This window comes from Lactuca virosa, chromosome 8 (assembly GCF_052849685.1).
Source record: "Lactuca virosa cultivar CGN04683 chromosome 8, Lactuca_virosa_CGN04683_v6, whole genome shotgun sequence".
Classification (NCBI taxonomy): Eukaryota; Viridiplantae; Streptophyta; class Magnoliopsida; order Asterales; family Asteraceae; genus Lactuca; species Lactuca virosa.
The window spans coordinates 172011233-172039215 of NC_136433.1; the positions used below are offsets into that span (position 1 = coordinate 172011233).

A 27983-nucleotide genomic window follows, 5' to 3' on the forward strand; every position below is an offset into this window, starting at 1 on the left:
ATAAATATATTAGAAACAAGGTTTGTGTTGTGTTGGAATATAATTTGAATCTGTCATTTGGAAAGATAACAAAGGACTAATATGTTAACTGTTGATGTGCTAAATATAGTTTCCATAGTTTCCACGAACTTACAAAGAAAGAAAATATATTCTCAAAGATGCCTACATGCTTCTTCAAGATTACAGCTAAAAATTAGCTTGACATTTTTGCTGTGATATTTTGATGTCTACTGAAAATTTATGATTTATGTTGTATATTTCTGATGTATTTTTTTGGTATGTATAACAGTGTTCAATCATGACATCTAAAAATTCGACTTCACCATCGGCGGGATCAACCGCCATCGGTTCTCATAAACGGAACTCAGATGATATTGGTTGGGAATATGGTTTTGCCCGGATAAAAACAAGATGGATACAGTGAAATGTAACTTGTGTGGAAAAGTGTTTACCGGGGGGGGGGGGGGGGTTACCAGATTGAAACAACATATTGGTCATGTGACGGGAAATGTAAGTCGATGTCCAAACTCTACAAAAGATGATCAATTGAAAATGCGAAATTTTTTCAATGAAGGGAAAATAAAAAAGAAAGCTAAACACGCACATGACGAGGCCTTAAGAGCGGAGGCAACACAAGTGTTAAATGATAGTGTTGAAATGGATGAAGTAGAAGATTCTTTGGGGTTGAAAGCACCAAATATTATAGGACCCATGGATGGCTATGCAAACAAAATAAACCCCGAAATTATGGAGGGGAAGGGAAAAAAAAGTTGATCTTAACGATGTTGTTCGGAAAGAAAGAATTTTAGGGTGTCATAAATTCATTAGTAGGTGGGCTTATAAAACTGCAATTCCTTTTCATGCATTGGAAGATGATAGCTTCAAAATGATGTTGGAGGTTGTTGGACAATTTGGAACAGGGCTCCCACCTCCTACCAGGTATTCTTTGAGTGACCCACTCCTAAAGCATGAGGTTGAAAGAACAAAAAGCTTGTTGAAAAAAAACGAAGAAGAATGGAAAGAGATTGGATGCTCGATCATGACGGATGCTTGGTCCGATAGAAAGAGAAGGAGGATTATGAATTTATGTGTAAATTCAAAAATGGATACCGTTTTTTTATCATCAAAAGAATGTTCCAATGAAGCACATACAAGCCAATACATATATGATTATGTGGAATCTTGTATTCAACAAGTTGGTCCCGATCATGTTGTTCAAGTTGTGATCGATAATGCCACGAATAACATGGGAGCTGCAAAGTTACTACAAGAGAAAAGACCAACTATTTTTTGGACATCATGCGCGACACACACAATTAACCTTATGCTCGAAGGTATTTATATTTTTTTTATTACATTATTTACCAATTTAGTTTTTATCATCTTTTATTTTATACTATAATTCATTAATTGTTTATGTAATATTTTTTTTTCAAGGGATCGGTGGACTTCCAAGGTTTAAGAAAGTATTAGATCAAGCAAAGAAATTAACCATCTTCATTTATGCTCACCACAAAACCTTGGCAATGATGAGAAACCACACCAAGAAAAGGGAAATTATCCGACCGGGAGTCACGAGATTTGCTTCCGCCTTTCTAACATTACAAAGTTTATCCGAAAAGAAGGAGCAACTAAAAAATATGTTCTCTAGTAACGAGTGGGAGGAATGCAAATTTTCCGGTACCCCTAAAGGAAGAGCCTCATATGGAACGGTGACAAGTCTCCAATTTTGGGCCGGTGTGACACAATGTTTAAAAGTGTTTTTCCCTTTGGTGAAAGTCCTTCGAATGGTTGATGCGGATTGGAAGCCCTCAATGGGTCTTGTTTACGGTGAGCTTAAAGTAGCAAAAGAAGAAATTATGAAAGCTTTGGGTGGCAACGAGAAAGCTTACAAGCCTATTATAGATATCATAAACAACAAGATGAAAGGTAGGCTAGATTCAAAGTTACATTTGACGGCTTATCTTTTGAATCCTTATTACCATTATAATGATTCCCAAATCCAACATGATCCCGACGTAATGGATGCGGTTCTTGAATTTTTTGATACATTACTTTTTGGGGATTTTGAGATGCAAAGACAAGTCGTGATGATTGATTTGCCAAAATACAAGGAAAAGGTTGATAGATTTGGAGCGGATCTTGCAATTAAAGGTTGTATAGTGAACAATCCCGACTTTGATCCGGGTAATACGCTTTATGTTTATTTTAATAATTTATGAAATAATAGAATTTTATATATATCAATTTAATAATGTTTTTTTCTTTAATATTATAGCAAGATGGTGGGGACTTTTTGGCGGCTCAACTCCTCATTTGAAAAAGATTGCAATGAGGATTCTTTCTTTAACTAGTAGCTCATCGGGCTGTGAAAGAAATTGGAGCACGTTTGAAGCGGTTAGTTATAAAGTTGTAATATTTAAATATCAAGAATGTTTTTAACCTTTTGATATGTGTAATTTTATAGGTACATACGAAGAAACGAAATAGATTGGAGACAAATAGATTGAACAATCTTGTTTATGTTCAATTCAATGCTAATCTAATGGAAAAAAACAAAAAGAGAAAAGATAGGACTTTGGAAGTGCTTTTAGCAAATGATTCTCACTCGACTCAAGAATAGATTATAGATGGAGATGACGGTGATGGAGATGAAGTTGACCCCGAATCAGTTATGGAAGCGATTGATGAAGCTCTCGAGACTAATGATAATCAAGTACCCCGTAAAAGTTCAACAACAAGAGAACTTTATGATGAAGATTTCGAATCCGAGAATGAGGAGCAAGTGTTTGAAGAAGATGAATATGAGTCAGATGGAGTTAAAATAGCGGAAGAACTTGAAGATTAGAAGAATATGGACATTTAAATGTATGAAAATGTGTGTTTTTATTATTATTAAACTTATTTTAGACTTGTAATATGATGGATTATGACTTCAATGTTTAAATACTAGTTATGACTTTTTGTATGGTTATTTGCTTATTTTATGACTTTTTGTATGGTTATTTGCTTATTTTATATTAATAATTAATGGTCCCCGATTAATCTCCGTCGAGACCGATTAATCCCTTAATCCCAGTCGACCGCCAAACTACCGTCGAACGATTTCTGCAACCTTGGTATGGTATGTGGTAGTTTGGGGAGACTCACTAAGCTTCATGCTTACAGTTTTCAGTTTTGGTTTCAGGTACTTCCGCTAGTAAGGAGAAGAGCTTGGGATGATTGCATGACACACACCACACTTTTTAGCCTGGGAGGATTCACTCTGATGTTTTGACCTATGATTTTGATACACTGACAGATGTTATGATATTTTCGAGATATACGATTTATGTCTTTTATATGATGGATGATATTTATGGTTTTTATTAATGATTAAAAATGAAAATTTTGGCCTATATTTTTGGGATGTTTCAAGTTGGTATCAAAGCCTTGGTTTGAGCGATTCGGGCACACTCTCGGGTTTTTCTGAACTAAAACTGAGGACTTGGTATGAAAATTTTCAAAAGAAAATCATTTTTATCAAAAGAACTTTAAAAAGAGAAAATAATTTTGAAAAGAGAAAAGGGTGTAGTGCATGCAATCAGCCGAGCTCAAGTAAGTACTCCCAAATTATCCATACACGTTTATGTTATGATATGAGAACTGCATGCTATATTAGGGCTAAGGATCTAGGAAGGATGCCTTATGTGCATGTTATATGTATATCAACTTTATGGACTGCATGCTAGTACAGATTAGTCAGTGTTATGATGGTCTGATTAGAATATGCTTGATTATGTGTACTCAATGCTCGAATGCTGCTTGCTTTTTGCTTTTAGGAGTTCTAGTTATCTTTAACCAACTAGTAAATGGATATGTTATGTTACATATTGCGAGGACAAAATAATTTCAGAAGGTTAGGTCTATCTCTATTTCGCAGCTCTTGTTTGAGTCCAACTGTTGTAGGGTAGGACCTCTCATTCGAAGAATTATCTAGTCTTAGTGATATGTAATGGTATTCGCGAGCTAGTTAGAGGGAGGTAGCAGGGACTTCTTATGCAACTGATGACGGAGAGTGGGTTGGTGATTACCCTAGGGCAAGCCTTGGATGAGTTTAACATGAGAACAACAATAGCAGTAGAAGGGACTTGGTGGAGTCAATGCAGTTCTTGAGGAAAGTACGGATAAATGTGGAAGTTAATATGGGCCCGTACTACTGAAAGCAGAGGATTCGTACTCGAATCAAGGAAGGTTGAGATGAATCCAGGAAACTTGTAGTATATGAGATCCCTCGAGTTATGATGAGTATTCTGATGTTTGTTATGGTGTATTGTCAGTTTGGTGACGCTACGCACTAGGCCAGTTGGCACTTCAGGCACTGGTGAGGGATCAGGTTCGGGCTCTGGAGTCGGGCAGCTAGATGACCAGATGAGGGAGTTCATCTCATCTGAGATCACGAGCAACATTATAGACCAGACTCCCGTGATCTTTGGTACGAACAAGGAGGGTATCATGGAGCTGTTGGATGAGAGACTGAGTGCATTCCACACCGAGGTAGCGGCCATGATGGGGTCACGCACACTAACATTCAGGGAGTTCCGAGCTTGCGGAGCTCCAGACTACCATGAGGCTCGGGACCCTATTGCCAGCAGCAGATGGTTGGCTGATGTCGCTAACACGTTCTGTATGAGCCGATGTCCCGAGGGGGACAAGGTCCAACTTGCGTCCTGTCTTCTGAAGGACAGGGCACGTGACTTGTGGGAGGAGGTCGGACGAGCCATTGGAGATGATGCAGTTCTAGATGCGATGACCTGGAGTGATTTTTCGGCCAGGTTCAGGGCCGAGTTTGCACCTGTGATTGATGTGTAACAGCTTGCCAGGGAGTTCCAGGATCTCGAACATATGACTGAGACAGTGGCGGAGATCACCGCCAAGTTTAGGGAGAGGGCCCTTCTCGTTCTGCAGTACGTGGCAGACGAGGAGATGAAAAAGGCCCGATATTATGAGATGTTGTGGAGTGATATCCGTCAGTTTGTGAGCCGATCCAGCTGCAAGACGCTGGAGGATATGATTGCTAGGGCTCGGGAGAGGGAGCTGGATTTGGAGATGGAGAGGAAGAGGAAACCAGATAGGGTTCAGACAGGTAGCTCGGGCAAGAAGCCCAAGGTATCAGATCATAGATCGAGGAGCCAGCAGGGCCGCAGCCGGTGTCGCAAGTGCGGCAAGATGTACGAGGGGGCGTGCAGGGTGGGGAGTTCGCGCTGCTTCAAGTGCGACCGAACAGGTAACATGAGCAGGGATTGTACAGCTACCACCACCACCACAATAGTTTCAGATCTGATTTGCTTTCAGTGTAATTAGAGGGGCCACAAAAAGGCCCAGTGTCCGGGTTTAGCAGCAGCAGGACAGGTGGCGGCACCCGCTCCTGCCACGTTGAGGATTACAGATGGCCGTCAGTGCCGGGCAGAGGCGCCTACGGCGAGGAGCATGGCTTTTCAGCTTACTGTAAAGAAGGCACGTGCGGCTCATTATGTTGTGACGGGTATGTATTCTCTCCTTATCTCTTTATTTGTATCGATTGTCGCTTATGTTTACTTGTTTCATTATAAGATCGTTCTTAGTGAACAGTATATCAGCCCTGGTATTGTTCGATTCGGGGGCCACCCGATCTTTTATGTCGCTTGCACTTAGCAGGCGATTTGTTGGAGCTCCAGGGGAGCTAGATTGTCCTCTGGATGTAGAGATAGCAGATGTTATGTGTGTTAGTAGTTTATTCTCATATGTATGCTGAACTGTGCTCGATGTCGGGCGGGGCCCAAAGCCAGATGCGGTATGATGCCGGGCGGGGCGCGATGCCAGACAAGCCGATGTCGGGCAGTGCCCGATGTATTGGGGTGGGGCCCAATGTATGATATATATGATTATGTGTATGGTGTGTGGTAGTTTAGGGAGACTCACTAAGCTTCGTGCTTACAGTTTTCAGTTTTGATTTCATGTACTTCCGCTAGTAAGGGGAAGAGCTCGGGATGACTGCATGGCACACACCACAGTTTTTAGCCTGGGAGGATTCCCTATGATGTTATGATATTTTCGAGATATACGATTTATGTCTTTTATATGATGGATGATATTTATGGTTTTTATTAATGATTAAAAATGAAATTGTTGGGCTATATTTTTGGGATGTTTCAAACGTTTTCTTAGTCTTGTAGAAGTTTCTAAGTATCTTTGCGTGATCAGGTAAACAGTCTTTCAATATTGAAAGTAGTTTATCAAATGTCGAGTCTGAAACATTGCACTATGATTTCCAATTTAACAATCTTGAGGTGGCGGATAGTGAAGAAGCTTTTCTACACCCATCCCACAAAGGCTCATCGAATTCTCTCATCTTAGTAAAGAAAGTATCGGGTATTTGATTTGGGTTTTGTGGTGCTTGCTGGTAATAAAGGGCATGAATCTGGTGCATTCTTTCTGTAAACATTTCATTGTATCCTGTATATACACCAACATCAGCATAATCCTCTTAACCCACATCTTGAGACAGTATAACGGTTGAACATTGACCCACGTCTTATGTTGGATATAACTCACCATGTGAAAACCATTGATAATAGTTGGGCATGAATCCATTTTGACATATATCAAATTCAACCATCTATCTCGACTTGTAAATTCGATTTTTGCAAAGTATACACGGACATCTAATTTCGGAAACCACCAACCCGTTTCTTAGAGTTCTATATTTGACGACTATAGCATTGTTAAATGCATAAGCGAAGAATTGCTTGACATAACATTGAAATTCTGGATCAAAAATCTGATTTTTATTTACTCTCATCGTGTACATCCATTCTCTATTTGTCGCCATTAACGATATATAATTCTAAGATATTACAAACGTTAGAATGTTACAAATTAACAAATTTGTCTTGAAATTTATGAGGTAACATATATCAATGGTAAGATACAATGAGTTAACTTAATTTGCCTCATTTTTTTATTACCTATTTGTGTTCAAAGTTATGTTAGAAAAGGAATGTAAATGCCAAAAAATGAACAAAATAAACAATCCATCAATAAATTACAACTTTTAATTACTCCTGGTTTGCATGTCTTCTAAATAAAGCTTTTAATTACTATTGATGTGTATATAAAGAAATAGTTATAGGTAGTGGATGTTTCTTCCAACTCTAGTTTTCTTTTATAGAAATGGATAGAAAATTTGATTTATTAATTATGAAAATGATAGATTTTACAAGAAAGAATTATTAATTGTGAAAATGATTGATTTGTTATGTTAGTTTGTATATCTAGAGTTGTGAATTGAAATTATCATTTATTAATTCTATAAGAAAGATTTCTATTAATCATCACAAAATTTTATTAAAATAATTGTTACATACATATACCATCCACACACAGTGATACATTGACATACATACATACTTATTGATACATTTTGATACATACATACATACATACATACTGATAGATTTCATAAACAGATAGAGATGAAACTATTTGATAAACATATAGAAATTGATAGAGGTGGTATCAAGCAACTATCCTGAAGTCACCGACGGCGGAAGCAAGTGTTGGTATAGAAGTATCCGGAGTCGGCAATGGAGACAACGCCGATGTGAAGCGGGTGTGCTGGTGGTGTGTCGCAGCAACGGTGGGGAGAACCGACGATGTGGAGCGGTTGTGATGGTGGTGTATCGCAGCAAGGGTAATGTGGTGGGGCAAATTGCCGGTGGCTAGATGTTGTTTGGCAAGTCGTCGCCCATGGTCGGTACATGTTTTTCATCCGAATGTAAAAAGCGGCTAGGTTAAACGATAGCAAGGGTTTATGATTTTGTAGGAAATTCGTTGGAACTTTCCAACAATTTTCCAATGGAAGCCAAAAAAAAATAAAAAGATAAATAAAGCTTGTAGGAATTGAACTCGACAGTTTGAGAAGTCTTAAATATTTCAAGTTTTATATATATATATATATATATATATATATATATATATATATATATATATATATATATATATATATATATATAGGCTTAGGTTATTCTATTCAAAGTAATTATTGTGTTATTGTATGCATAAATGTGGGCCAATCAATTTTACTTATTTTAAGAAAGTGATTAATATATATTATTGAATTAAATATAATTGAAAAATATCATTTAAATTAATTACAAGGGTATTTTAGTCAATTAATACATATTTAATAAAGGAACATTGCATTTTTTAAGGAATCATAGATTCTATTAATTTTAAAAATCCGATTTTACGAATTATAATTCTTTTAATTCGGACATTCTGACAGAATATGTTTATGAGTATATATTCAAAAATAAAAATATTCTTGAACCATAAATAATAAAAATATTCTTGAACCTATTTCTTGATCGTGACTTTAAAAACTTCTTGTAGAATAACAAATTCTTGAACAATCAATTGAAGAATAAAAACACAAAATACATTATTTATTATAGAATACATGTAACAATTGTTAAGAATTACATTTATTGTTAAAGAATAAAACTAAAAAAACTTTCAAAACGGGAAAGAAAACATCAAAATCTAACGACACTAATACATTCTAAAAGAATAATGTTGCTTAGAATCACTTTCAACTTTGTGGTCCGTTCTTCAAGCATCAACTTCTGTGAAAACAAAACCAAATTGTAGTTTAGATTCCAATAATGCATTAGCAAATGAAAAATAAAAAACTAAATTCCTTTGGAAAAATATGTGGACTTGTGAATTGCACCAAAACCAATAACCAAGAATTGTAGAACATGCATAAATTAGTGAGAAAATATCCATATTCCATTCCAACAGAATTATAATTCATGATTCCATTCTAACAGAACTGGAATTCGTGATTCCATTCCAATAGCATTGGAATCTCATCAATATCATCCATTGAATCATCTACAGAAACAAATTGATTTTCATTATATAAGAAGAAGTAATTTTGATATGAAATGATACCATTTTTTTACCCCTCTTGCTCATTGGTAATTACTCTTTTCCCTTTTTACCCTTCATTTTCCCTTTTTACCCTTCATTTACCCTCTTTTCCCTTTTTACCCTTCCTTTTCTGGTTCGTGAATCAGCCAAGAACACCTCCTTTGGAGGTGTTGCTTTCCCAGTAAGAAACACAAGGTTGAACCTCTTGTTCTACATTTCCTTGTTCCTGTCAAGCAAAACAATAAACCCAAACACCCGTTCAACCATCAATTTCTGTAAAAACACTCAAAACCAAACATCCAGTTTATCCATTGATACTAGTCGACACAAACAAAAAAAAATGAACGAATCAAGAGTATTACCTATTGTTGCTTCGTCCTTAGCCTTCAATCCAACTGTTTCCCATTTCTTCGTGTTTATTCCCATTGAACAAATGTCGTTGAACACTCTCCCGGGGTCGTTGTCGCTTCAATCGAACCAATCCTCACACCCATCACTTCTTTTTCTCTTCATAAACACCACCGGATTTCCTCCCCGTTCGCCCCTTGCTACTGGAAACGAAGCAAACAGTCGAGAGGCTGCTTGAGTCCTCGTTACACCCACATAAGCCACAACAGCCTCACTGCGATTCCCGTTTCCTGTCTTCGGCCTCATCGAGCCCCGGAGACGACCATTCTCCTCCCGATAGATCGTTCAATCGCTGCCTTATGCCGCTTCCTCCGCTCGCAATCGATCGGAAAATCATTGTGCCCTCTGTGAGCCTTCGCTGTGTCCGTTCCGTTCATAAGCCACCACTATGAGAGATTCGATTACCACCATCGGAAACGCAACCTCGGCCTTCCACCAATCGACAACACCCCCAAACGATTCCTGCACCCGATTTCTAGAGTCTCCGTGACTTGCGCTCGTTGATCTACCTTCGTCCATCTTTGCCCGATCAAAAGGAACACGGGTTTAAAAGCCCTAATCATTTAAGTGGATCCACTTGTTGAAAGCAAAGACGCCCTTATTTATTTAGGTTATAAGTCAATACCATGATTATAGGGATTAATTTTGGAAGTTACTAAACAAATTACTAAATTACCCTTATTTATTTATTTAGTTATTTAATTTTTTATTTAATTTTGATTGACCCACATTGATGCATACAATAACACAATAATTACTTTGAATACCTGAACCTAGCTCTATATATATATATATATATATATATATATATATATATATATATATATATATATATATATATATATATATATATATATATATAGAGAGAGAGAGAGAGAGAGAGAGTATGAAATTATTGTTTCTATTAACTTCTTAACAAATTATTTTTTTATTTGTTTTCTATGTTTTTTATTTTCTTATTATTTCTAATGTAAATAACTTTATAGTTTTCGTTTTATTTTCCTGTTTTATTCAAATTTTATATTTTTAGTTTTTTGTAATAATTGTTTGTAATTTTTTTTACATAATGTATATTAAAATTTTTAAAAAAATAACTTCAAATATTAGGAGGGAAAAGCAAAGAGAAAAGGTGGGAAAAAGTTTTCAATTCCCACTATCATTTTTCCCACAAATTTCCAACAAAATACTAATTTTAAATATTAATTAATATTTCTTTGCTGTTTTGTAGGAAAATAGCTACACTTTTCCAACGAAATATTTAGGGTATCTATTTCCATAGGTAATTTGTTGGAATTTTGTTGTATTACACATTTGTTGCAGGTTTGTAGGAAACTAGATGGATATTTACAACAAACTTTTTTCCTAGGAAATATTTAATAGCTAAAACCAAATTTTCTAGTGGTGAGTGACCATAGGTTTCATGACTCGACCGAGTCACAGGTCGAGTCTTGAGTCAACTCGACTCGGTACGAGTCAGGTTTTGAATCACATTTTTTATGAGTCAAACATCAAACCGAGTCACTGAGTCTCTTACTTTTAGGTATCAAATGAATCGACTCATAAGAATCGACTCGTGACTCATACGAGTTTGACAACTATGTCGCTAACTATACCAATGACGGTAGTTACACGGAGACGTTCTTGCAATTGTTTTTAAAAAGGATGGAATTCCACGAGATATTTGACAAAAATATATTTCATGGGTTTTATCGTTTGGAAAAATAAAGTACTTCGCATTAAGTATTTCTTTAAATAGTTAACGTGACGATGCACATGACATGATTACACTAAGCCAGCGGTTTATGAACCCATAAAATGTCTTTTTGTCCTAACGTACATACAAATATGTTATATGTTGAATTCCACCAAGTCGGTATATAGTAATTACAACCTGACTACGATACAATTAAATACTTTTATACCTAATTTCATTATATTATATACCAATTTTAGCATATCTTTAAATTTTATTATAGTGGGTTCAATAAATGAAATTTATGTGGCAGGTTTTGTTTTTTTTTGTACCGGCAAATATAAATATATAATCTTCTCCTAAACTAACACATAATTTCACCTAGGTCCACGACGAGACTTGAATCCTCGACCTCAAAGAGGTAACACACCACCTGATACCGTTGGGCGCAACATACCGGCAAACGGTATGAAAAAACACACTATTTAAAATGTTTAAAATAAGTTTACATCGTGTTTTTAATTTTCCTTGGAATTATTATTTTGACGTATTACGGAAATTAGAAATAAATAGAAAGAAAATAATCTTGAATTATAACATTAATAACTACGATGTAACATCCGTTTCGAAAGTTATCAAATTATATTTTTGAGTATTTCAAGTACGAAAGTATGTTGATATTAGTTGAATGATATGACTTGATGTTTAATTAGGTGTAAACTTGGTTATTGTTGATTTAGTGTTTATAGTTTTTTTTTTCAATATGAAAGTACATTGCTATTAAGTGAATGATATGGTTTGATGTTTAATTAGGTGTAAACTTTGTATCATTGCATTGTAGATTATAATTGTTGATCATAATCATGAAACATGAAGAAATTGAGACAAAAAACAAGAAATAGCCAATATTACTCACCTAACTATACTTTGACACTTTTGATTTTTGTAATTTGGTTTCAATACTTTGAAATCAATCATGAATTTATATTTTGCTAATCAAATATTAATATTTATTATGGTAGTCGATTGTTAAAGTTTTGATTTTGGGGTATAAAATTTGGCAAGCATTTGTGAATTCTTGTTATGCAATAACGATAGATTCAATACCATTATCAGGGGTGAGTTTACATGCATGATAGGTGGGTCTTCATGTGATTCATCTTAATTTTTAAACCTTATAATACGTTATATAGGAACAAAAATTAGGAACCACCTTGAAATTGGATGATCAGTTTTAACGACCTAGCTAGTTAGTTGATTTAAAAATTGATCTATACCTAATCCACGTCGGCATCAAAGTAAAAGCTATGTAATTTTTATTACTTTTAAAAGGGAAGGGTGAAGGGAATATTTATTATGTATTGTTTAGGCAATAAAATTTTCGATCTCCCACTCCAACATTGTTGAATGGAGTTATCAAGGAGAAAAGTTAACGATTAAAATCTCAAACTTGGTTTATTACAAGTTTAAACTGGTTTTAGTCATTTAATATTATTTTTGCACGTTGAACCGATTTTATTAGTTTAACCTTGTTCTAGTCTAAAAAAGGACTGTTTTTTTAGGTTGAATCAGAGTTGTATTGTGTATAAAAATCTTATGATTCTCTTGGCAAACTGACAAAAATCGCCTTAGTGAAGGCTGAGTCCGAGTAATTTGCGGAGTACTCAACCGAGTTATCCGTGTTTTACAACAATATACGCAACCCGACCCGCAACTAGTAATTTTAACTATTTCATTTTTTCCGGTTTCACATAAATAAGGAACCACATAGTTTTTTGTTCTAAACTCGCAACTGCCTACTATATCGTTGTTAAAACAGAAAAAATGTTCATTTACTAAAAAATAGCAATGGATCAACGACAGATTAACGACGGAATCTAGAGGTTCCCTGCGTAATTTGTGACATTGCTAATCCGTCGCCGATAATTAGCAAGAAGGGGTTTTTTTGACTGACAATTTTGTCGCAGTAACGAAACTCTCCATCGTTGATAACTCAGTTTATAGTAGTGAGAACGACACATGATGAACCATTTATTTTTGGGCATCTCTATAGTGATTGTGAAATACTGCAAAAATTCCTGTTATGATTACACTAAGCTAGCGGTTTATGAAATGCCCATAAAATGTCTTTGTGTCCTAACGTACATACAAATATGTTATATGTTGAATTCCACCAAGTCGGTATATAGTAATTAAAACCTGACTACAATATGATGAAATACTTTTATACCTAATTTCGTTATATGATATACCGATTTTAGCATATCTTTAAATTTTATTATTGTGGGTTCAATAAATGAAATTTATGTGGCATGTTTTGTTTTGTCTTTTGTTTTTTTTGTAGCGACAAATATAAATATATATTTTTGCTCCTAAACTAACACATAATTTCACCTTGGTCCACGATGAGATTTGAATCCTCGACCTCAAAGAGGTAAGACACCACCTGATACCGTTGGGCGCAACATACCGGCAAACGGTATGAAAAAGCACACTATTTAAAATGTTTAAAACAAGTTTACATTGTGTTTTTAATTTTCCTTGGAATTATTATTTTGACGTATTACAAAAACAAATAGAAAGAAAATAATCTTGAATTTTAAAATTAATAACTACGATGTAACATCCGTTTCGAAAGTAGTGAAATTGTATTTTTGAGTATTTCAAGTACGAAAGTATGTTGATATTAGTTGAATGATATGACTTGAAATTAGGTGTAAACTTGGTTAATGTTGCTTTAGTGTTTATAGTTTTTTTTTCAATTTGAAAGTGCATTGCTATTAAGTGAATGATATGGTTTGATGTTTAATTAGGTGTAAACTTGGTATCCTTGCATTGTAGGTTATAACGGTTGATCATAATCGTGAAACATGAAGAAATTGAGACAATAAACAAGAAATAGCCAAGATTACTCACCTAACTATACTTTTGACACTTTTGATTTTTGTAATTTGGTTTCAATACTTTGAAACCGATCATGAATTTATATTTTGCTAATAAAATATTTATATTTCTTATGGTAGTCGATTGTTAAAGTTTTGATTTTGGGGTATAAAATTTGGCAAGCATTTGTAAATTCTTGTTATGGAATAACGACAGATTCAATACCTACTATCACGGGTGAGTTTACATACATGATAGTTGGGTCTTCAGGTGATCCATCTTAATTTTCAAACCTTATAATAAGTTATACAAGAACAAAAATTAGGAACCACCTTGAAAATGACTGATCAGTTTTAACGACCTAGTTAGTTGATTTAAAAATTGATCTATGCCTAATCCACGTCGGCATCAAAGTAAAAGCTATGTGATTTTTATTACTTCTAAAAGTGAAGGGTGAAGGGAATGTTTATTATGTATTGTTTAGGCAATAAAATTTTCGGTCTCCCACTCCAACATTGTTGAATGGAGTTATCAAGGAAAAAGTTAACGATTAAAATCTCAAACTTGGTTTATTACAAGTTTAAACTGGTTTTAGTAATTTAATATTATTTTTGCACGTTGAACTGATTTTATTAGTTTAACCTTGTTTCAGTCTTAAAAAGGACTGTTTTTTTAGGTTGAATCAGAGTTTTATTGTGCATAAAAATTTTATGATTCTCTTGGCAAACTAGCAAAACTCGCTTTAGTAAAGGCTGAGTCCGAGTAATTTGCGGAGTACTCAACCGAGTTATCCGAGTTTTACAACAATATACACAACCCGACCCACAACTAGTAATTTTAACTATTTCATTTTTTCCGGTTTCACTTAAATAGGGAACCGCATAATTTTTTGTTCTAAACTCGCCACTGCCTACTATATCGTTGTTAAAACAGAAAAAATGTTCATTTACTAAAAAATAGCAATAGATCAACGACAAATTAACAACGGAATCTAGAGGTTCCCTGCGTAATTTGTGGCATTGCTAATCTGTCGCTGATAATTAGCAAGAAGGGTTTTTTTTGACCGACAATTTTGTCGCAGTGACGAAACTCTCCATCGTTGATACCTCAGTTTATAGTAGTGAGAACGACACATGATGAACCATTTACTTTTGGGCATCTCTATAGTGATTGTGAAATATTGCAAAAATTCCTTTTTCTTAGGTGTATGTACGTATGTGAGAGTGAGCAGATTCCCTCGTCTTTTTAACCACAAATTAAAGCACAGTCCATTATCTTTCCTGGTGAGATGGTGTTACTCTCCTTTTAGCACATACTTTTCTCTTTCTTCAACCACACACTCAAAGCACAAGCTCCATCACTGGTACATTTGGCTATGCGAGTTTTACATTTGCTGACCTGCCACCTCTTTTACCTATGTGTCTGCACTATCAGTCACATTTATCTTGCCATGCACACCCTTCGCTCCTAATTCCACACTCCCCCGTGTGCATTCACTTCGCCCGAATGAGTTCAATTACTGCTCGTGCCTTTTCCTAGTCAATAAATATGGAGATGATGTTTGTGATTATTCATATTTACTCCAAACACAACACTTTTCTAAATCGGCTCAAGCAACAAGTTTTCATCAACATTTGTTTGCTTCTTTCACAAAATCTAGAACTCTAGGTTGAAAAATGTCTCTAGCTTCAAAGAAAATCACAGGCTGGTGGTTAAGGAATGATTCAGATGGAAAGAATGATGGTGATGAGAGAAACTACTACGCACCAGCATCATGTTTAGATGGTGATGATGATGATGGAGATTATGACTATGCTCCAGCAGCATCACTAGAAGGCGATGATGATGATGATGATTATGACTATGCTCCAGCAGCATCACTTGAAGGCGATGATGATGATGATTATGACTATGCTCCAGCAGCCTAAATTAATCTATGAATAGCAAATTAATTTTGTTACATAGTGGTAAAATGAATAGATGAGGAACTTGACCAGATATATATCGACAAGGTGGGGAAAAATAAAAACCTAATTTTGTCATTTTATTTTTGTTTTTATTGGGTCATTCTTGGAGGTGCTTCTGCTAAGTGCTAACTAACCCTTTATAGGGATATAAATGTAGGTTTCATTTTTGTAATTCCTGTCCGTATAACATCCCTTCGCTAACTTAATTAAGATGTAGCTGTTATTGAAATTTATTACTTAATTTGGCTACTACTAGTTTCTTTTTCAGTGGTAAACAAGCCACCAATTTTTATTGTGGAGCACACAAGCAAAGCAACTTAGTAAGAACGAGGTTACTCCTAGACTATATGATTAATTTCACAGCGTGAATTAGGTCACAATGACTAATTACGTACATATGATCATGCGATTAATTGCATCTCATTGATTAGTGCGAAAGCTATATTGACAGATTAAGGCACGAAAATAAAAGCACCAAACACCACAATCATCCCAGTAAACACGTTAAACTAAGAATCTCATGAATCCAACCTATGGCTACAAAATCATCATGGTTATTCACTTGATTTCCGACCGAAAACGTACATTACTTATAACACTACAAAGATCTGCAGCAATCACACAATCAAAAACCCATTGAATCTCTTTGCTTTGCCCCTTGAAATCACCAAAAACGCTTTAGTCTTCTTCCTCCTCTTCTCCTTGGTCGATTAATAGAAAAAGAAACCCTAAATGGATATAAGCTTCACTTAGAGGTTAAAAAGCCACAGCTAATTATTTTATTTATTTGGAACCACAATTTTCTTAAGAACAAAAAAACTGGCAGGGCTATAGAGACAAATAAGAAAGATTTACAGCAAAGACTTAAAGCATCTAACAATGAAGTTGTAGCCAATAGACCCAAACATGCATTATCCATTTTCTCTTAAACCTGCAAAGGTTTAAAATTGATTTCTTCAACCCCTATACAGGTATTGTTGACTTTCTCTAAACCTACAAGAATTAAGTCGACTTTTTCATCTTGTTCCCGAGTTTTATTAAATGAAAGAAAATAAGGGAAACGAAATATGGAGAGAAAAAAGAGAGGGAAAAGAAATGAAATTGTAGGTTGGTGTTTCTAAATTAGAAAGACAGGAAAAAAAAATTAGGAAACAAACAAGCTTTGATAAGCCCTTCCATTTAGGAAGAACATTAGGAGAGAAGATCATCTATTATCTTCTATTCTCTTCTCTCCCATTCCTTCCAAAAAATAATCTTGGGAAAAGATAATTTATCTTTCTTTTTTCAGTTCTCTTCACTTCCCTTTTTTTCTCCATTGAAGTTGGTCTCAAAAACAAGGTGCCCATTAAGGTGATATTCGACAATGCATCCTATGAAAATACTACCTCTTGCGGCTAGTCCAAGATACTCGTTGCTGATTATGGCAAGTCAAGATACGAGTGTCATTAGCTCACGACCATTATGATGATGCACCTGATGCATTTGGAGGAAGAGAAAAAGAAAGATCGATAAAGCCATCCCCTATCCAATTCGTCGGCGTACTAACCCTAGCCCACCCTTCCGCCATCATCTCCCCCCGCTTGCCCAATCCTTTGTAACAATCCATACGCCCAAAATCCTGCATCTCTTCACCTCTTGGCAGCCCATATGATCATAATTTCGGTATTAAAAGACCCACGAAGCCCTAAATCCCATTACGATTGGGAGAAAAGAGCCGCAGTTGTGGTGTCGATCCAAGGAGGAAGACGAGGCAGCTACCTATCGATCCATCGCGGTATGTAAAGTTGAACATGTTAGGAATTGAGACAGGGTACACGCAGCGGAAACACTATCACACACACAAACAAAACGAGAAAATAAAGCAAGAAGGAACACAAGGATTTTACGTGGTTCGGATTCGGTGTAAATCCTACGTCCACGGGCTGCAACTAGATTTTCTTATTAACTCAATAAGATTACAATTTATAACTCTACAAGTTATATTTGATGCACACATACAAAGAGTTACATTGCACATATATATATTGAGATGTGCCGTAAACTTTTCTTCAATTCACATATTGTGAATATAATATTGCGGCCGAAAGTATGCATAGTCAAAGAAATATTAAACAATTGTTTAATTGATAGCGACCGTCCAACAATATTATTAAACAATTGATAGTGCGTCCAATTCAATATTCAATTGTTTTAATTTCCAAGTTTCATTTATGGCCCTTGAACTCTTAGGAACTTGTCAATTTGTTCAAGACTTCATAAATCTTAACAATCTCCCACTTGGAGGCTTGAACAACTTTAGCTTTTCTCCGCCATTCAACTCTCAATTATTCCAGTAATCTTAAAAAACAACCAAGTCCTTTTAGGCTTCCAGTTCCAATGAACAAGCTAAAACTTAGTCTGATTTCTCTAGTTGCAGCCGCCCCTCATCATCAATTACTAGAAGGGCCAGTTGAAGCTCCCACTAGCTCCAACTTAGTCGTGGCTAATCCCACCACCGACTCATCCTCTGTATCAACTGGTTTGGACACTCCACCGGATCTAGAGATACACCGAGGACCACTAACACTCTCCAAACATAGCAAACATCCAACAGGAGAGAAATTTTCAGTCTTAGTCTTCAAAACCCAACGGCTCTTTGTAACTGTACCCGGAACACGCCCCGTGCTCCCACTGTCACAGAATCTCCTGACTGGTTTAGACTTTCCGACTCGTTCAGCTAACATCCCCTTGGCTTTAGAATTCATGTTTGCAAAATGAACTCTCTTAGCCGTAGATTTAGCGAACCAGATTTTGTCTTGCTTAATCGGGATGGTCATACTTCCCTTTGCAGGTACCTCAACCATATACAATGACCCACGCTTCATACCACGAGCAATCACCAGATCACCATTGACCACCCTCCATTTACCACTTCCAAACCTTACTTCCAGTCCTTGTTTATCCAGCTGACCAACAGAAATCAATTTCTTCTTCAGCTCCGAAATAACCCTGACATTCTTCAGGCTCCATGTAGTTCCCAATGAAGTAACCAAATCAATATCTCCCATGCCCGTTACTTGAAGCATCTCGTCATTTGCTAACCGTACCTTTCCAAAATCCCCTTCTTTTAGATTCACCATCGTTTCCCCGTTGTCCATGGCGTGAAACGAAGCCCCTGAATCCATGACCCAAGAGTCCACAGAACTTTCCATACTGAGTATCAATGCATCATCCTCAGACACACTCTCAGCACCGGTAATGTTCAATTCTTTCTTTGGACATTGACTCTTAATATGTCCCACCTCCTGGCAGTTCCAGCACTTCACATTCTTCTTAGTTCTAGATGAACTTCTTCCCCGACTCCCACTGCTTCCACTATTCCTGTTATTCCCTCTACCTCTTCCGACATTTAATAAATCAGAAGAGGAAGATCCACCTTGATTCTTGCGTCTGATATCCTCGCCTAGAACCAAATCTCTAACCCCTTCAAAAGTCATACCACTGGTCCCCACGGAACTCGTAACAGCGGTAACTGTTCCGAACCAGCTATCAGGTAGAGAAGCTAGTAGCAGTGATGCTTGAGTCTCGTTATCAAATTTAATTCCCACAGATGATAATCTGGACATAATTGAATTTAGATTATTAATGTGAACCGTAACTGAGCCTTCCTCATTCATCCTTGTAGTGAACAACTCCTTCATCAAGAACACCTTGTTAGCCGCCGATGGTTTCTCATACATATTTGACAGAGCCTCCATCATACCACGCGCCGTGGTTTCATTCATGATGTTGAAAGCAACGCTCTTCGTCAATGATAATGTAATAACCGCCTTGGCTTTCTTGTCCTTTGAGTTCCACGCATCTTCAAAAGCTTTTTCCATTTTCTCCGGTTTGTCTCCGAGTACCATGTCCAAATCTTTCTGACATAGCAATGCTTCTAATTGCATTTTCCACCAGCTAAAATCAGAACCGTTGAACTTTTCGATTATAATCTTGTCTTCAGCCATTACGACAAACAAGATACAAATCAGGTACACTCGTGCGTGATAAAAAAAACGATCGTACCCTCCAAAACCTCGCTAACCAGGCTCTGATACCAGTTGTTAGGAATTGAGACAGGGTACACGCAGCGGAAACACTATCACACACACAAACAAAACGAGAAAATAAAGCAAGAAGGAACACAAGGATTTTACGTGGTTCGGATTCGGTGTAAATCCTACGTCCACGGGCTGCAACTAGATTTTCTTATTAACTCAATAAGATTACAATTTATAACTCTACAAGTTATATTTGATGCACACATACAAAGAGTTACATTGCACATATATATATTGAGATGTGCCGTAAACTTTTCTTCAATTCACATATTGTGAATATAATATTGCGGCCGAAAGTATGCATAGTCAAAGAAATATTAAACAATTGTTTAATTGATAGCCACCGTCCAACAATATTATTAAACAATTGATAGTGCGTCCAATTCAATATTCAATTGTTTTAATTTCCAAGTTTCATTTATGGCCCTTGAACTCTTAGGAACTTGTCAATTTGTTCAAGACTCCATAAATCTTAACAGAACAAAGATCAAGCGCCTGTCGGGGTTAATCCCGGAGAGCTCAATCAGCCTATTGAAGTTCCTCAGGTTTGATCATGACATCTTTTTTGTACCAATTGTAGTTAGTTGACCGATCTGGTTAGCGTTCAAAGTAAACATCTTTCGAAAATTCAAAATTTAGGGCTTTTTTGCTGTGGTTTAGATCTTTCTTACCCCTCACCCCCCGTTCTAATTTTTTTGATTTCGGCTTCTCTAAAATCTGATTGTTTTCCTCAATTTGAATTACACCCTATAGATTTTTGTTTACAACTGATGATTGTTTGAACAGAGGATTGTGCCTCTTTTATGTTGCTGAAATGGAGGCGCTTGCACAGAGGATTGTGCCCAATCCGATGCAATTGAGCTTCATAGTATCAGTTGGAGGTATGTCATTAACTTCTTCGATCCAATTGACTACAATGCAGATTAGGGATTATTTAAAAAAGCAACATGTAAAATTTGGTATATAGAACATTCTGTTGCACCTTTGAATGATCAAATTTTGTTGTTGCTAGTATCAAACCCGATTATTCAACATAGATAAATCTTTAGAAACTAGTTATTACGACTTAGATAATCATACTGGATAAACATTGAATGACAGAAAATTTGAAGATGGATTTCCAAACTTATCAATACCTAATGCCCATGGAATCCGAGGAGAGCATGTTGCTTTTCATGCATCATTTAGTTCACAAGCAATTGCAACATTTCCATGTGGTATGTGAAATAAGTTATTTATTTATATTTATTTTTTGTTTCTTTTTCATTGTTGGTTGCTATTGTTGTATGTGACAGATTATTCTTGTCTTCGAGTTTATCAAGGAAAAGGAACCCAATTTGTTACTATCTTAAGGTAATTGCAAGATCCATGTCTCAAGTTATGGATTGACACATCTATTTTGTCAAATGGTATGTAGTGTATTCTACCAAAGTGTCTGTTATAAATGTATTCCATCAGAATGTGTTTATATGTATATAAATAATTCGTTAGTTCTAATATTCTAATTACAAAAAACTTGGTTCACTTGTTCAGGATTCTTAAAGAAGATGAAGTCATGTGGACTTTTTCTATTATGGTTGGGATCAAATGAGCTTGCAAAAATAATTTTTCTCAAGTGTATTTTGGATTCGAAAAGAAGATCAAACGCATTTTCGATTCTGAAAGAAGATAAAGTGTATTCTGGATTCTGGTAGAAGATGAAGTCGTTACAAGAAGGAGATGATGATTCTTACTACAATTTCAAGAATGTTCAAGTGATAATCAACAATTTTAGAATAAATGTAATTTATATTCATAGTTGTATTTTTTAAGAATGAATGTAATAAATGATTTTAGTAGTATTGATAACATTAGAATAAAATGTTTTTTTTCAAGATAACCATAATCACATTCTGTTAGAATGTCCGAATTTATAAAATCATTATCCAAAAAAAAAATCAGATTTTTAAGTTAAAAGAATTAGTTATTCCATAAAATCTGCAATTTTCCTTTTTTAAATTTATGTTAGTTGACTAAAGTACTTTTATTATGAAATTATATGTTATTTTTCAATTATCTTTAATTCAATCTTATGTATTAATCACTTTTTTAAAATAACTAAAATGATTGGTCCACAATTAATCCTACATCCACACAATAATTAGTTAGAATACAATAAACTAAGCATACAAATATATATATATATATATATATATATATATATATATATATATATATATATATATATATATATGGCTAGGTTATAATGTGGATGGACAACTATTGTGTGCACGTGTGGACAACGGTATTCTATGAGAATTACTAAGAGAATAGATCGTTTGCTAATGTGAATACGTTCAACCTTACACAACTATCGTCATTTTCATGCATTCTCAGTAATTGTTATTCACTTTTGTTTTTACACATCATTTTTTACTAATTTTTATTTTTTACAGAATACGACTCAAAAAACATTCTGACAACATTCTGACAGAATGAGAATAATAATAAAAATCTATAATAACCTTATAGACGATTTAATTAGTGATAATACGTGATAATGACAATAGATATGTAATATTGAACGTATTCATATTACCAAACAACATATTTTCTTTGTTATTCTCACAGAATAGCACGGATCTACACGTCGACACAATAGATGTTAATCTACATTTGAACCTAGCGTTCTTTCTCTCTCTCTCTCTCTCTCTATATATATATATATATATATGTATATGTATATATATATATACTATCTCATAAAAGAAATTTCACTATTTCTAATAGTACAAGTAACTACCAATAAAATAATATTATATTTAAAAAAGTCCAAATTTTATAACTGAATGTACACATATTTGATGCATACAAGAATTGATTCGTCCCTCCTTTGATCGAGTCTATGTTGGATACCGAGATTTCGGCCAATATATATATATATATATATATATATATATATATATATATATATATATATATATATATATGTATCTCACACACACACACATAAAAACCCTAAACGCGACCATTTACCTCCATCTACCACCATAATTTGAATTTCACCACCACCATCAAACGTAGTCACCACTATGTGGTAGCAATGCTATGCATCTTTAACGGTGTTGACGGGTCTTTTTGTTTCTTGACCAGATGATTTGGAAATCGCCATCATCTTCTCCGTTTTCTCATCCAGGTAATAGATTCCTCTAATCTATATTTGTCGATTTTTTGTTGGTTGACCGGATGTTTAGAGTAAATATGGAATTTACCATCATCTTCTCCATTTAATTTCTAATTTAGGTGTGTGCATCTTCACTGTTCTCCTTCCAGAGCGCCTGGTTCGACCACCCACCTCAATGCCCCTAAAATCAATGGTCTCTCCCTCTCTTTTTCTCTATAAATGTGTGTGTCAATTTCTTGGAATTTGATCTCAATTTGGAATTAGATCTTCTTCTTCTTCAATTTTTTTTTTTACTTTATATATTTTTCAGTGTCTGTTTTGAATAAGACAATTGGACATGTGATGGTAAGTTTCTTGATTTCTAACTTTTTATTCAAGAAATGCAAGTTTTTATATTGTTTACATGTATTGTGATGAAGATAGGGTTTTGCTACTGGAGATCTAACATACTACATCTAAGAGCAAATGGATAAAATTCGGGTTCAACAACCTTTTTTCAAATATGCACATGGGAAGGTAAATTTGTTTAATTTATTAACAAAACACAATACTAATATAACACCCTAAGTAATGTATGTTTATGATTATAATTTATCGTATGTAATATAATTAGTTTTTTATATATAGAAAGCTAAAGAGATATTAAAGAAATCTCTTGGTGCAGTTTTTACCAAAAATAAGGCTATTTACCCCTATTTTAGTCTTTAGTGATGTGGGTTTGTGATCTTTATCTATGGACTCCAATAAGTGGTGAATGTACTTCTATTGCCTGGAAATCAGAGTTGCGGGTTGGCTACTGTTAGTGTGGAGGCTTGAATTTTTTATACCAAAATTGGTATAACATTTACCGATTTATGTATGTTGTTGCTTCTCAGATTCAATTTTGATTTGAAGTTTTCTATTGCTGTGTTGTTTCAGGTGCCAATCAGTCAAAACCTTCAAAGAATGCTTTCAATCCTAAACATGGATCATCAAGATCTACGGCACCACCATGTGAAAAGAGGCTTACCAAAATCTATGGTGCCACCAAGTTTGAACCACAATTATAACACTCTATTGTTCCAAAATCAAATGGCATGAAAGGTGAATAACTCTTTATACTATATTTTAGTGATTAATGAGACATCATATTAATCTTCTAGGTGTTTCTTATTTCAAGAATCAAGATTTTATAGTTGAAATGGCACATCTTTTTTCATTATCTTTTCATCTTAACTCATGTTATAGATTATTGACTTTTTTCATTATCTTTTCATCTTACATCAGACACATATGTTGTGTCTGATGTATGTGTGCTTCATGTATGTCTGTTTGTTGTACGTGTATGTGTCTGATGGCACATGTGTTGTGTGTGTTCACATACGTTGTGTGTGTACTGCATGTACGTGTCTGATGTATGTGACTTATGATCATGTAATTGGTGTTACTACTTTGTGAATGGTAAATTGGGAAGATATTAATAAATACAAGACTCTATAGGAGGAAAATGAGGAGACTGTAAAGGTTTCTGTTTGATGTGTGGTTTGAAAGTGATCAGAGTAAAGAATCAGAATGGTTATTAAATGTTGAAGAATTTGGAATGTATTTAACTGTTGTATTAAAGTGGAAGTGGCCAGAATGGTATAATGGATAACTATGTGATTATTGTGGGTTAGTGAGTATGGGTTTTTGTTGCTTATTACCTTGGGATCGAGTAGAATTCTGAGGGCCAACCCCAAGTCCCCAATTTGATGTGTTGTGATTTAATTGGAACAAACAACTCATGAAAAGGGGCATTTTAGTCAAAATAGAAAAATATGGTTTTGGATGAAATGGGAATTTTAGTCAAAAGTTTACGTGATGTTCCAAAAAAAAACAAATTATCTAATAAAGCTGAATCTATAAGAAAAAGTAATATGCAATACATATTTTACAGTATAAGCTGAAAAAATTCTAAATTTAAAACATCATGTACATATAAGGTGTTATAAATAAAAAATTGTGATAGAAAATAAGATAAATTACAAATTCAATCTTTTACAGTTTACAATATATTTTTTTTTCAATTTTGGTCATAGTTATTCAAAAAAGATTAACTGAGTGGCAATGTGATTTTATTTATAACCTAAAACGTAAAAATATTCTTACTTAAAACAGTAAACAACAATATAGATTTTAACTTTAATTCAAAATAAAATATTTTAATTTTTGGACTAAAAAAGAAAAATATTTTTAAATTTTTTAGAAAAACTACTCCACGCTCACCGAAAGATAACTAACCATCGTCCAAAAACTTTTTGTTACTTTTGCGATTTAATGACTATGAGGGAGATTATTCTGGAATGGCACCAAAAAATTTTATTATAATTATTCTCGATCGCTAAACACAGATCTTAATGGAAAATAACATATATATTTTGCTGACATATAAGAATCAAGTTAAGATAAAGCCTTATGTACAATAGCATTTTAGTTATATATCGTAGCCTCGGGGATGCGCTGCGGACGGACCGGGGATATGCCTAATTTTCAAAAGGATGAAATTCGATTCCCTGAACCCATCGGGGATAGGGACGTGAATTGCTAGACTAACGATGGAAGAGGTTTCCAGCAAAAAGAAATCATTCATTGTTCGCCGTATTGCGTTTGGTGATACTTGTCAACACAGTGTGCCTTTTGTTAATATGACATGTTTCATAAAATAAACTAATCGATGAATTGAAACAAATCATTGTCCGCCGAAAACTAATTTTCGAAAAAAGCTATTTGCCTTCCGCCGCTTTGCGCGGGTACACGGCTAGTATATATATATATATATATATATATATATATATATATATATATATATATATATATATATATATATATATATATATATATTGATGCGACATCGACCTCCAGCGAGTCTTCTAGTCTTCTGCTGCTGCGGAGATCTGGACATCACAGTGCAAAGTCGTTAGTGCCACCCCAGGGATTGTGCCCCGGGAGCGGACTCCGACGGTCAAGTTAGATCAGCTAGAAGATCTGAGATGGTCTTCCATAGCTGGAGAGAACCATCTTGGTGCTGGTGGTGGTGTATGAGGGCTGACGGCGGCGGGTGGTAGTTGAGCCACCCGACCGGAGTATAGTGTGGCGGCTGAACCATTGGGTAAGAACCCTATGGGAAAGGTCCTTGGGAAAAGTCCTCCTTCATGGAGGAGGAACTATTCTATTTATAGTGGACAATTAGGTCAAGGGGAATTGGGTTAGGCCTTGGGCCAAGCCCAATTCAGGCCCAACTAGCAAGGAGCTGGGCAAGGCCGCCCGGAGGCGCCGGGCGGGGCTGGCGAGCGCGCCCCAGGCAGGGCTGGCGGGCGCGCACCAGGAGAGGATGGCAAGAGAGTGCTAGGCGAGGGAGCGCCTGGCCGTGCAGGCAGGAGAGTCCCCAGCAGGGCTGGCAAGGGAGTCCCCAGCAAGACTCGCAAGGGAACGCCAGGCAGGGCTGGCAGGAGCGCGCCAGGCCAGGCTGGCGCGCTAGAGCAGTCTAGGCCATGCCAATGGACCATATATCATCAAGTCCCCCCAGTATGATGTTATTGGTACACGACAATGACATCGGACTGGAACTAGTCATATAAACTGTGCGTCGTCGAGTCCCCCTAGTCTGATGCGATTGGGTTGCTGACAATCGGATCGGACTAGATAAAGCACCAATACATTAAATAATAAAGAGAACGACTGAACTTTGCCCACGAGAGTCGTGGGGTTGTGCGTAGAGCCAAACGTTGCTTATGCAGCTTGAGCTGACTTGATACTCCTTTCTTGAGAGGAGTGTAAGCCGATTGGTGCGACGCAACGTAACTGTTGCTGCGATAATGCAGACCGAGGCTGCTAAAGAGTGTCACACGGCACTGATGTCGATGGAATGTCGGGCCGGGGTAGCTAAGAAGCGTAAGCTTTCCATTCAGTCCCTGAGACTGTTATCCGACGTGATTGTTGTGGTAGCCATGCGAGATGGGATGTCACCAGTAACCATCTACATAGTCTGCATTAATAACCGCCTTGAGGATCTTTCTTGCTCGGGCTACACCTAAATGGATTGCCCCTAGTCTGATGTGGGTAGCGTAGGTAGCCGTGTCAGACTATGTTGTCAAACCAATAAACCGTAAGGTTGTTGACCATAATATAAGTGACAGAGATTCCGAGAGCTGTGCGATTAGGTTGCTAGCGAGGGTCACATAGCGAGACTATTGTCGATAGCCAGACAACAGAATTCTTGAGGAACAGGTAGTGAGGCTATAGGTAGGAAACATGCAGTGAGACTGTTGCCGAGAGCCAGGCAACAGTGATGCTGAGGGATACGCAGCGAGGCTACAGGTAAGGTTGCCTAGCAAGAGCGTTTCCGAGAGCCAGGAAACAGTGATGCTGTGGGATACGCGGCGAGGCTACAGGTAAGGTTGCATGGCAAGACCGTTTCTGAGAGCCAGGAAACAGAGATGCTGTGGGATACGCGACGAGGCTACAGGTAAGGTTGCATAGCAAGACCGTTTCCGAGAGCCAGGAAACAGAGATGCTTAAGGTAGTAGGTGGCAGGGCCGCTGTCGGGATGACCTTCTTGCTGGAGAGTAACCTCACTATAGCAGGTTGTAATGAAGATAACACTTCATCGATCGTTCGAGCACAAGAGAACCGTGATGACTGTGAGAGAGGAAGCACCAAGATCATGGTGTGGAATAAGCTTGTGATGCGCGACTTATGGTGCGCGACGGATCGGGTGGAACGGATTGGGTTTGGCTGCTAACGATCGTAGATAGATCATGCGAGAGAGCATCGCGTGGAACGGATTGGGCTTGGCTGCCAGCGATCGTAGATAAATC

At 36.1% G+C, this 27983-nt stretch overlaps 1 protein-coding gene and 1 long non-coding RNA gene across 2 annotated transcripts; both read left to right on the forward strand.

The window, feature by feature from the left end:
• The first annotated feature begins 886 nt into the window (after window positions 1-886).
• Window positions 887-2623, forward strand: LOC145131056 (uncharacterized). Its single transcript, XM_079065794.1, has 4 exons — window positions 887-1334; window positions 1438-2187; window positions 2279-2397; window positions 2468-2623. Exons 1-4 carry the CDS (start codon window positions 887-889, stop codon window positions 2621-2623), a joined length of 1473 nt encoding a protein of 490 aa, XP_078921920.1.
• A 20688-nt stretch (window positions 2624-23311) lies between these two features.
• On the forward strand, window positions 23312-24533 carry LOC145129064 (uncharacterized). Its single transcript, XR_013717276.1, has 3 exons — window positions 23312-23493; window positions 23568-23664; window positions 24067-24533. It is a non-coding gene; the product is annotated as an uncharacterized LOC145129064 (long non-coding RNA).
• Window positions 24534-27983: the final 3450 nt, after the last annotated feature.

Coding starts and splice junctions, on each gene's coding strand:
- LOC145131056 (XM_079065794.1), top strand. CDS start 887: ATGATGTTGGAGGTTGTTGGACAATTTGGAACAGGGCTCCCACCTCCT. Junction 1,335..1,437: donor AATTAACCTTATGCTCGAAG/GTATTTATATTT, acceptor TTTTTTTTCAAG/GGATCGGTGGACTTCCAAGG. Junction 2,398..2,467: donor ATTGGAGCACGTTTGAAGCG/GTTAGTTATAAA, acceptor GTAATTTTATAG/GTACATACGAAGAAACGAAA.